Source organism: Tachypleus tridentatus, chromosome 7, assembly GCF_004210375.1.
Source record: "Tachypleus tridentatus isolate NWPU-2018 chromosome 7, ASM421037v1, whole genome shotgun sequence".
NCBI lineage: Eukaryota > Metazoa > Arthropoda > Merostomata > Xiphosura > Limulidae > Tachypleus > Tachypleus tridentatus.
Window position 1 is genome coordinate 7,948,662 of NC_134831.1, and position 12,191 is coordinate 7,960,852.

Consider the following 12,191-nt stretch of genomic DNA (forward strand, 5'->3'; position numbering starts at 1 on the left):
ATGTCTGTATGTTTAGAACTTAAACAATTATTGTATATTTCTGTGTGTTTACAACTTAAACAATTAGTGTATACGTATGTTTTCAACTTAACAATTTGTAAACAATTATTGTATACGTCTGTATGTTTACAACTTAAACAATTATTGTATATATCTGTATGTTTACAACTTAAACAATTATTGTATATGTCTGTGTGTTTACAACTTAAACAATTATTGTATATGTCTGTATGTTTACAACTTAAACAATTATTGTATACGTCTGTGTGTTTACAACTTAAACAATTATTGTATATGTCTGTATGTTTACAACTTAAACAATTATTGTATACGTCTGTATGTTTACAACTTAAACAATTATTGTATATATCTGTATGTTTACAACTTAAACAATTATTGTATATATCTGTATGTTTACAACTTAAACAATTACTGTATATGTCTGTATGTTTACAAGGCTAATGTAGATTAAGGGTATAAAACTCTAACCCTGATAACTCAGGTTAATGTATTAACACTAACCATTTGCTTTCTTTCCAACGGATAGAGTACTTCTCTGTTGAGGGAGAAATTATTTGAATCAGTAAGTCTGAGAATGTATCTGAGATTTACGCGAACGAGTGATTTTGATGCAGGTGATGATGTCAGCATGAGGTAGATATCTGTTTCTATGGCAACGAGCACGCGAGAATGATTGACGGTTCGGCTTTCAGAGACTTACTAATTCTCTAGATAGAGTCAATTCTCTACCTGCACTGACTTCACTGCGGTAGCAACTCTCCTTAACTGCATAATACACTTTGATAACAAGTGTACACTGACAGCCTGGTTCCTTTAGAAAACCTTGGAGATTTTTAGCAGTTGTTGCCATTGGTGACTACGAAGTTGTGTTTGCGGAAAATGAAGTTAAAGCAACGTATGATAGGGGTAGTGATCCTGGCCTGCTTCGTTGGGACGTTGGTACTCTTTATAGACCCTTACTCGAGAGACCCTAACTTCACCTCAACTGTCGACTTGCTTCGTGTTTCTCCGCTAGAACTTTATGATAGAACACAAAACATCCCTCGCAGGCGATTTCTGAACAGGGATGGAGATCCGAAGATTTCGTGGGAGGCAGTCGCCACTTCCTGGAGCTCCATAGAGAACGGGGAAGCAACTAGAAACGACAATGTGCGATCAGAGGATCAGGAACTCGAGTTACGTCGTTTTCAGGATCTAACGAGATTAGTGTTCGGAACTCCCCCGGCATTAGGTTGGACCAGAAGACGGAGTCGCCAGCAGACATTCAACCCTACCTTGTCGGAGCTGCTAAGTGTCACACCCAAGTAAGGCTAGTCATTTTTCCTTTCAGTTTACCTTCCATCATATGTAACTTGCATAATTGTTAATTCTTCGAAACATTCGAATATAATTTTAAACTTTTCTGCCGCGACATAACGGCTCTGATTATTTTGTTGTTGTTATTTTGTTTTTCTCAAGAACAAACTTTTAGCTCACACCTCCGTCATCTCTGAAAGCACGTGTATGACACGTGTTATGGATGCTCGTAGAAACACTTCAACATTCCTATGTATTAACGTCTCAGAGAGTGTGCGTGAGAGATTCCATATGGAGACAGTTGCTTCGTGACGCATCATACACGAAGAATAAATTAAAACTTAGAGAAATCAGAACGAAAGACTGTCTTTCACTCAACAGTTGTCAAAGTCGATTTCTGACGTCCCATCACAAAGCCACCCTGTATTTAATTTACACGAACCAATAAATATCTCCCACACAGAACAACTCAAGTCATGCTGATAAAAGCCCAGAACACCCTTTTTACTGCATTATTCTGACAGGTTAAACCATGTGCACCAATTCTCAAACCAGTTTTCTAACACAGGTTAAATCAAGTACACCCTTCTCACCACACTATTTTAACACAGGGTTAACACAGAACGCTTTTCTCACACTTCCCTAACGCAGGTCAAATCTATGAAGACCTTCTCAGAGCAGAATTCTGACAACATTAAAACTAGAACATCCTTCTCACATCGTTATTTAACACAGGTTAAACCAACAACGCCTTTTTCACAACAGCATTTTAACACATTCTTAACCAGACGCCCTTTTCACAGCAGTATTCTAAATTTAAAGAAGTGTGATTAAAGCGGTGCCCTTATAAGAAACGCTAAAACGGCATCTTTTCTGAAAATCATAAAACTCAATACTTTTGCCCACCAAAACCCAATGTTTTAATAAAATATTAATGTGTTAAAACGTAACTCGTTCTAACTTATGGTTGCATGGTTAAAACACGTTTATTAAACATATAACCGGGCACAGTAACAACCGTAAAAGAAAAGTTGGCATTGTGCCAAAATTCTCTCGCACTGAAAATGTCTTGGCTTGGACATGGAGTAAGTCAAATTAAAATGTAAAATATTTATACTGATGATTTTATCGCCACCTAGTGTGCTGTTAAAAGGAACACTTCGGCTCGTTGACAGTTATGATACGTTAGGAAAACATTACATGAATCCAAGAATTATTGATTAAGTGTCCGTCTGTTTTTTAAACACACGTTTTCTAAACCACTTACGCGCGAAGTTTCTCGTGGCTTGATATATTACTGGACCCCTAGTAATAAATCAGTCAAGCACAAAAAAAAAAAAGAATTTGTTTGTTTTGAATTTAGCACAAAGATACATGAGGACTATCTGCGCTAGCCGTCCCTAATTTAGCAGTGTAAGACTAGAAGGAAAGCAGCTAGTCTTCACCATCCACCGCCAACCGTTGGGCTACTCTTTTACTAACGAACAGTAGGATTGACCGTCACATTATAACGCTTCCACGGTTGAAAGGGCGAATATGTTTGGTGTGACGGGGGTTCTAAGCCGCAACCCGGGCCCAAAAATACTGTATCATCAGTACTGCTGTACTTAAAGATGCGTATTTCAAATGGGAAACGGGTTCGCATCCCTGTCGCACCAAACATGCTCGCCCTTTTAGCCGTGGGGGCGTTAAAATGTACCGTCAATACCACTATTCGTTGGTAAAAGGGTAGCCCAAGAGTTGGCGATGGATGGTGAATACTAGCTGCCTTCCCTCTAGTCTTACAATGCTAAATTAGGGACGGCTAGGGCAGATAGCCCTCGTGTAGCTTTGCGCGAAATTCAAAAACAAACAAACAATCAAATGGGAAATGCGTGATTTCATTTATATGTATTGTTATTTAGACATTTTAAATTTATAATCACGTAAAATTTTGATTTATAGTTACTGTTTTATGTTAAAGTACCGGCTAACCTGCAGTTGATACAACAAATACGTAGTTTCGTGTTTCGGTCACTCCGTTAGTGTCAGCTTGTCAAACACGTTTATAGCTGGGGCCAATGCGCAATATGTTACGTCACGGTTCGGTTTTGTTTGTTTTGGAATTTCACACAAAGCTACTCGAGGGCTATCTGTGCTAGCCATCCCTAATTTAGCAGTGTAAGACTAGAGGGAAGGCAGCTAGTCATCACCACCCACCGCCACCTCTTGGGCTACTCTTTTACCAACGAATAGTGGGATTGACCGTCACATTATAACGCCCCCACGGCTGGTAGGGCGAGCATGTTTGGCGCGACGCGGATGCGAACCCGCGACCCTCAGATTACGAGTCGTACGCTTTAACGCGCTTGGCCATTCTTGGGCTATCTGCTGAGCCCACCGAGAGGAATCGAACTCCTGATTTTAGCGTGGTAAATCCGGAGACATACCGCTGTACTAGCGGGGGGCCACGGTTCGGTTTCTGAAAATATTCGCTAAACATCAAAAGTTCGATATCTTCCGTACGATATTCACGTGACACGTTTATAGTGACGAAATACTTACGTGTTTCTCTAAAATCGCGAACGGTTGGTATTCAGTTCGTGGGCACATGTGAAACAGTTATTTATAGCATCGATTACGTTTTGCAATATTTATCTAAATTCAGTTATATGAGTTACAAACAGCAGGAGACAAACAATATAATATATCAGACAGTTTTTAGTAATATGACTTTATATTATTATATTTTACGTGAATAAACATTTGTAACAAAAGAACAGATATCCAGATATTCAAAAAATAATTCCTGTTTTAATGCTTTATGTTAAATTTAAACAACTAACCGCTGTTTTCAAAAAACAGCTTAACAGCTTAATTTTTCTTAACAGCTGGAAGAATGCTACCAGCTGGGAAATGTTTCATCTCAGCATCAGCCAGAATGAATTGTATAAAGAAGAAGACAATGTAGTGGACGAGTTATTGCACGAGATGGCCACTCTACCGATAGTTCATGTTAGTAAGTATCACCTGTACAATATGTACGTGACATGACCCCCGTGTCTCTATTTCATGTCAGTATCATCTGTACAATATGTACGTGACATGACCCCCGTGTCTCTATTTCATGTCAGTATCATCTGTACAATATGTACGTGACATGACCCCCGTGTCTCTATTTCATGTCAGTATCATCTGTACAATATGTACGTGACATGACCCCCGTGTCTCTATTTCATGTCAGTATCACCTGTACAATATGTACGTGACATGACCCCCGTGTCTCTATTTCATGTCAGTATCACCTGTACAATATGTACGTGACATGACCCCCGTGTCTCTATTTCATGTCAGTATCACCTGTACAATATGTACGTGACATGACCCCCGTGTCTCTATTTCATGTCAGTATCATCTGTACAATATGTACGTGACATGACCCCCGTGTCTCTATTTCATGTCAGTATCATCTGTACAATATGTACGTGACATGACCCCCGTGTCTCTATTTCATGTCAGTATCATCTGTACAATATGTAAGTGACACGACTGCGTGACTTTATATGAATACAAATCTCAATAAGTATGTGTTGTAAATTTTAAAAGTGGCGAAGCACGACTAGTATACCAAAAAACGTGTTATAAATGACACGCAGGTGTAACAGGAGTACTATGTCAGTATGTGTCACAGATGACGCGCGAGTCGTGAGAGGAATGGTATTTCTGTACGTGTCACAGATGACACGTGTGGCGTGACAGAATTAGTAAGTCAATATGTTTATTCATTATCGGAGTGGCGCGTCATGACTATCATATCAGTAAGTATGAATTATAAATCACGCACCTGGCGTAACACAACTATCATGCTAATATTTACCAATGTCTGTACATTTAGTGTTACATTTTGATAACTGGTTTGTGAGTATCATTGTTATCGCTAGTTTTAATAATATGTGTGAGCTAACTACGTAACTCATTATAACAGTAGTTGTAATTAGAGATGTAATTATTGATAGCAGTTTAACACCAATTCAATACATTTTTTTCTTAATTTTTGTGTTTACCTGTTCGAAATGTGATGACCCCTCCAGTGGCTCAGCGGCACGTCTATGGATCTACAACGGTAGAAATCTGGTTTCGATAGCCGTAGTTAGCAAAGCACAAATAACAGAATGGTTAGCTTTCTGCTTACCTACAAACAAACATAACCGGATTCCTTGACATGGCCAGGTGGTTAGGGCAATCTTAGAATCGCTGGTTCGAGTTCCTATCACACAAATCGTGCTCGCCTTTTCAGCCGTAAAGGCGTTATAATATTATGGTCAATCCCACTACTCGTTGGTAAAAGAGTAGGCCAAGAATTGGCGGTGATGACTAGCTGCCTTCCCTCTAGTCTTACACTGCTATATTAAGGACGGTTAGCGCAGATAGCCCTCTTGTCGCTTTGCGCGAAATTCAAAAACAAACAAACAAACAAGTCTTCGTGTTGAAAATACCTGTCGGCCTGGTTCATAATTGTCGTCTTAAGTTTTTTTACGAAAAAGAAAGTTTAAATCTAACCAGTCATGTTCTAGAGTAGTGAAAATCAATCATTTCTTTACTTGAGCACTTCATCGGATATATCGGCTCTGCTTGTTGTAATAAGACTGTGAAGAAAAATATTTAATTTTTCTGAAAGCATACATACACTTACAGATCTTCGTGAAAACTGGTTTTTCTGTAGTATCAATCGGAGATAGGAACGAACTGAGTTATCTAGAGATGACAAAGATTTTCGAAATATGGTTAGTACGGTTTGTATTTCAGCCATGAATCACAGACTATAGTCTTACATCCTACAAAAACCGTTTCACCATCCCACCATGTGTGTGTTAATCTAACAAGAACCCATTACCTCATCCCACCGTGTGAATGTTACATCCTACAAGAACCCGCTACCTCACCCCACCGTGTGAATGTTACATCCTACAAGAACCCCCTACCTCATACCACCATGTGAATGTTACATCCTACAAGAACCCACTACCTCATACCACCATGAGAATGTTACTTCCTACAAGAACCCCCTACCTCATACCACCATGTGAATGTTACATCCTACAAGAACCCCTACCTCATACCACCGTGTGAATGTTGCATCCTACAAGAACCCCTACCTCATACCACCATGTGAATGTTACATCCTACAAGAACCCACTACCTCATACCACCATGAGAATGTTACTTCCTACAAGAACCTCCTACCTCATACCACCATGTGAATGTTACATCCTACAAGAACCCCCTACCTCATACCACCGTGTGAATGTTACATCCTACAAGAACCCCCTACCTCATACCACCATGTGAATGTTACATCCTACAAGAACCCACTACCTCATACCACCATGAGAATGTTACTTCCTACAAGAACCTCCTACCTCATACCACCATGTGAATGTTACATCCTACAAGAACCCCTACCTCATACCACCGTGTGAATGTTACATCCTACAAGAACCCCCTACCTCATACCACCATGTGAATGTTACATCCTACAAGAACCCACTACCTCATCCCACCGTGTGAATGTTACATCCTACAAGAACCCACTACCTCATCCCACCATGTGAATGTTACATCCTACAAGAACCCACTACCTCATCCTACCACGTGAATGTTACATCCTACAAGAACCCACTACCTCATCCCACCATGTGAATGTTACATCCTACAAGAACCCACTACCTCATCCTACCACGTGAATGTTACATCCTACAAGAACCCACTACCTCATCCCACCATGTGAATGTTACATCCTACCACGTGAACGTTATTAAACCTAAAGACACTTTCATATAAAACCACAAGTGGACTGTGAAACATTCTTTGTTATTGCGTCTCAATAGTCAGTCAGCATTTGTCATGGTTCTAAGTAATACATAAACTCTCTGTGTAATAAAACAAAAACAATGGTTTGGTCATTTACGAGGAATATTTTCGAGGTCAGAGTTCATCTATCGTACAGGAACCATGACCAGTCTGTAGTTTTAGACTATTCTATAGGGATCTTTTAATTCGAACATCATGTTTAAAACATGGATATTGAATAAATAGTATAAGCTATCCTCCACCCCAGACTCTCTATACAATAAACTTCTTTTCAATTTATTTGTTTATTCCAGGACAGAAAGAAGGCGGGACCCAGTTGAAACTGGTGATAGAATACGACAACGGAGAAGAAGCGATATTTAAGCCAATGAGGTTAGTTATTAATATTTGAAACGTTATTTAAGCTAATGAAGTTAGTTGTTAGAACTTGAAAACGTTATTCAAGCCAATGAGGCTAGCTGTTATTATTTAAAAATCCTATTATATAGGTGTGATTTCCAACCTACCAATATCGTAATCTCCTGATACTTCTTCCTACACCTGCAGTTTACTTACATGTGTTATGCTAATCTATTTGGCTCAAACGATATATGATATATATATGTGGATAATACACGTACAAGCAGCTATGAGCACTTTATGAAGTTCTAGTACGCGGCTACAAGTTCTTAAACAATACCTGTCTCAGACCTAACTATTAATTACGTCTTCTCAATTAAGAGACTGTAATTCGCCAACATTTCAGAGATCTTCCAAACGGTGGTGGCACCAGGATATTTTCGTTGGGGGTGCTGAGGTAAACTGTGGAGAGACTTCCCAAAATGCCATCAATATGAAGTATACATGGTAAATTATAATAATGTAAATACCAAGGTACATTTCAGGAAGGTGTGCTATTTTGAACTGCGTTTTCAATGCAATTTTCATTGGAAACTCATATTCTGATTAATAATTCATTATTACAATTTAGAAATAATCTGTTTATGAAAATATGTGTATATGTAAAAGAGGAAGCTCACATAAATTCAACCCAAGGTAATACATAATAATAAAGAAAATCAAGATTAGCTTAGATTGAACATTTAATATACCATTAAGAGTAAAGCTACAAATCAAAAGAAATATAACATAAAGACATAGTTTACATAGCAGAAACTAATTATCCCATGTGAAGTTAATATACTCTGAGGAAAAGTAAGGTCACTACCAGGCTAACTATCTTTCGTCATGTTGTGTTTATAGTCAATATTACTTCAAAACAATGCGCGTGGTTCTGGTGATTGGCAGCAAATGTGTCTATAACAGTATCAATATTGAGTTGTTTTGCCCTCCTGGAGTTTACTGATATGACAGCAAGGTTTCTGGTGTGGTTGTTACTACTGCTGTTGCGCAAGTATGTCTTGAGAAGCTTCAGACATGAGAAACTTCTCTTACAGGCAGCTGAAGTGACAGGCTAGGTCACAGCGATGCATACAAGTTTGTGGAGATCCATGAAGGCATCCTTGTATGGCTCCAGCATGGTTGCAAGCTCCAATGATGTGGATACTTCCTGCCCCTTGTCTTTCTTCCTGGCAATTAGCCGGTTCAACTAGTGGACCTCCACTGCGATATCATCCTATGCCACATCATAGTTTGCTGCCATTCCTAAGAGTGCTTGCTTGTCCAGAAATGTAGAGTGTTTGGGGTTCAATGCAGTTGCACCCATCAGAACACTGCAGGCATCAGAGGAGAATCCCCTATTCAGCTCGTTGAGCATCCTGTCTATGATAACATAGAAGGTGTGTCTCCTGGCATCTGGTGTTGGTTCATCTCTTTCGCCAGTACCAGATGTGATTATGAATTCGTCCAGGTGTCTAGGGGCAGATTGCTGTCCACCTTGACGCACCGTCTCAGTGCGTATTCCCACTTTCTTACATATATCCTCAGCAGACTCTTCCAAGCCTTTCAATGCTGATTCAGTTCTCATTTCTGAGAGACCAGAGATGACAGGTTGTACTAGGTCCTCAGCAGAGGCCAGCTGCAGCTCAGGTGACTGGATGTGGTGTGATAGCTGTTTTGTCATCAGCAGTAGGTTTTCTATGGCCACTAGACTGGTTACGAACTGCTGATCTAGGAGGATGCACAGGCCCTTTGATTCAGTGGCTCTGTGGACATTGTCCCCCTCCACAAGACGCTTTAAGGTTGTCACAATGGCAGGGAGGGTTCTTTTTACAGCCAGACAAGCACCATGTTGGAAGGCCCATCTTGTGTCTGACAGTCACTTCAACACAATCAAGTAGCACAAGGTTGAGTCTGTGTGCATAGCAGTGAACATACACAGCCTAAGACACCTCTCTCCTGAACCTCTCCTGTACGCCACTGATGTGCCCTGACATGACTGCAGCTCCGTCATAGCACTGGCCAATGCAGGCATTATGGTCAATACCACATTTAGCCAGAGTCTCCATGATTTTCTTGAGCAATGAATCTACATCCAGACCCTCAGCAGCTGTGAAGTCCAGGAACTCCTCGTGAAGGCTCTGTTGGTGGAAGTACCTTACCACAATGGACAGCTGTTCGTGTTTGCTCACATCCTGTGTTTCATCCACCATTAGAGCAAAATGCTCAGCTTCCATGACCTCTTTGCTGATATCTATGCTGATCATTCCAGCTATGACGTCAAGCAGTTCGTTTTGGATATCATGGTGCATGTACTTGGCATTGCCAGGACCACTCAGCTTCTTCTTCATGATTTCATCATACCTGGAAATCATGTCAAGAAGTTCCAGGAAATTACTCCTGTTATCTGACTGACTATCTTCCCTGTGACCTCTCTGGGCTTCATTCTGACAGGCTGTATAGAGCAGTGCATCTATCACGGCTCTAATGGATTGTTGGTTTTCCTCCACAGTTTTAGCATGGCTTGTATCGAGAGCATGTTGGATCCTTGCAACCTTTGTTTTCTGCAATTTAAACTCTGCCCAAGCTTGCCTGGCAATCTTGTGTCCTGCAGAGCTATCATGGGACTTCAGTGATGTAGTCGCCTTCTTTCAGTTCCGGAAGCCTTCATGGGTGAAGGACTTCTCAGTTTTACTGAAGTGTGTGTGACGGAAAAGACGACATGCGAAGCAGAATGCTGCATCTTGGGTCACAGAGTACTCCAACCACGAGTGGTGATCACGCCAATTTTTGTTGAATGACCTTGACTCGCCGCTGTTTTCTGTGGTCTCGCTGCCTCTTCTTGGGTAGCAGGTAGTGTTGCATAATCAACCCTATGTGTAGTATGACCGGTTTATGTTTTGGTGGGTGATGTCTGACTCTTGTCTTGTGTGTTGGTGTGCTTGTTTGAAAACGAGTCGCTGATTTTGATTTCCTTTTATTAATCCAAACTGAGTGTGTGTTTCAGTGTGAGGCCGAGTACCAAGGAGAGCGAGAGCCGCGTGAACAAACATAACTCCCTTTTATACAGAGCGCGCGAACGTCAAAGTGAACCCCGAGCCGGCTGACTGCTAGTCCCACTTCTTACTTCCAAGTTGTGTTAGTTTATATGAAACGAATGGGAATTTCTCTCCTTATACTGGCATTAGGGCTTACAAAGGATATTCATTTTAAACATCGAAATCTCAGAAAAAAGATGCAGAGTCGTTTCATGAATAAGGAACAAATAACAACTAAACATAGTTCAACATTACGAACAACTGCTCTCTGGCATTGAAATCACCAAATTATATTAATAGCACATGAAAATCCAGAACATATCCGTGAAATACTGTTAGAGAAAGTGTTTGTCTTTAACCATATAACACAAGTACTTAATTATAGGGTAGTGATAATGTAAAATTACAGGGCTAATTAGGGAACACAAACACAGCTTTGATAGGGCATGTTATAAAACTGTAGGCAGCTAATGGGAGTGAGCGGGGGAAGTGTGGCGTGTGGCTGGCATCTGGATCTCGATCGGACTGGGCCGATCGTTAGCTGTACATCATGGTCAGCAGCTCGATGAGATGATCATACGTTTAAAGCGTTCAAGCAAAATCCCTGATGATGTGTTGTAACTTGAAATAAACGTGGTTGTCTAATCTTCGTCAAAGTTCAAGATAGAATGGCATTACACAGGGAGCGGTAATACAGCACATGAGTTTCAGTGCATTCAGTACCTTGCTATGGGACGCATGACACATACGTCCGTCTTAATGAAGACGTTGAGTTCTACAGATCTATGTCTCTTTGGTGTTAATTGTAAAGCAATAACGACAATTATGTTTTCCATATTTTATGAATATATGTAGGTAACAATATTGGGGGCTGAGGGGGACTTGGCTCATTTGGGTGGGCTCAAGCCCCCCAAGCGCCTCCTTGGCGCCACCAACTTTCAAAGTTCTAGTGGCTTGTCGAAGTCTACTAAGTGTCGTTTCTGAAAGTTTTGCGTGCTTGAAAGAGTGCATTATTTATAATGCACCTTGATGTAACTGTTATACCCTGAAGTTTACATATGCTTATTTGTCGTCATTTCAACAGTCATAGGGTATTAGTTAAATCACATTGTGCTTTTCAAGAGTAGAGAATTTGAAACATAACAACTTGAATTCATTTGTACACATGACGATTAGTATATAGAGCGCTAACACTGTGTTTACATAACGACTGGTTTATAAAGCGCTAATCATACGAAAACGATTTTGCAAACTTTATGAGCGAAAGCATCAGAAATCTGTATTAAATAACAATAGATTAAACAATGTTTATAAACTACAATAGATTAAACAATGTTTATAAACTACAATAGATTACATAATGTTTATAAACTACAATAGATTACATAATGTTTATAAACTACAATAGATTACATAATGTTTATAAATAATAATAGATTACATAATGTTTATAAACTACAATAGATTACATAATGTTTATAAACTACAATAGATTACATAATGTTTATAAACTACAATAGATTACATAATGTTTATAAACTACAATAGATTACATAATGTTTATAAACTACAATAGATTACATAATGTTTATAAATAATAATAGATTA

At 39.7% G+C, this 12,191-nt stretch overlaps 1 protein-coding gene across 1 annotated transcript in view; it reads left to right on the forward strand.

Moving 5' to 3' along the window:
- Positions 1-752: 752 nt before the first annotated feature.
- The window catches only part of LOC143255058 (extracellular serine/threonine protein CG31145-like), a 29,980-nt gene continuing 18,541 nt past the window's right edge, over positions 753-12,191 (forward strand). Inside the window, exons 1-3 of the mRNA XM_076510106.1 lie at positions 753-1,325; positions 4,188-4,315; positions 7,461-7,539. Coding sequence (XP_076366221.1) covers positions 901-1,325; positions 4,188-4,315; positions 7,461-7,539 — 632 coding nt within the window. The 5' untranslated portion in view covers positions 753-900. The remainder of the gene's footprint in view (positions 1,326-4,187; positions 4,316-7,460; positions 7,540-12,191) is intronic.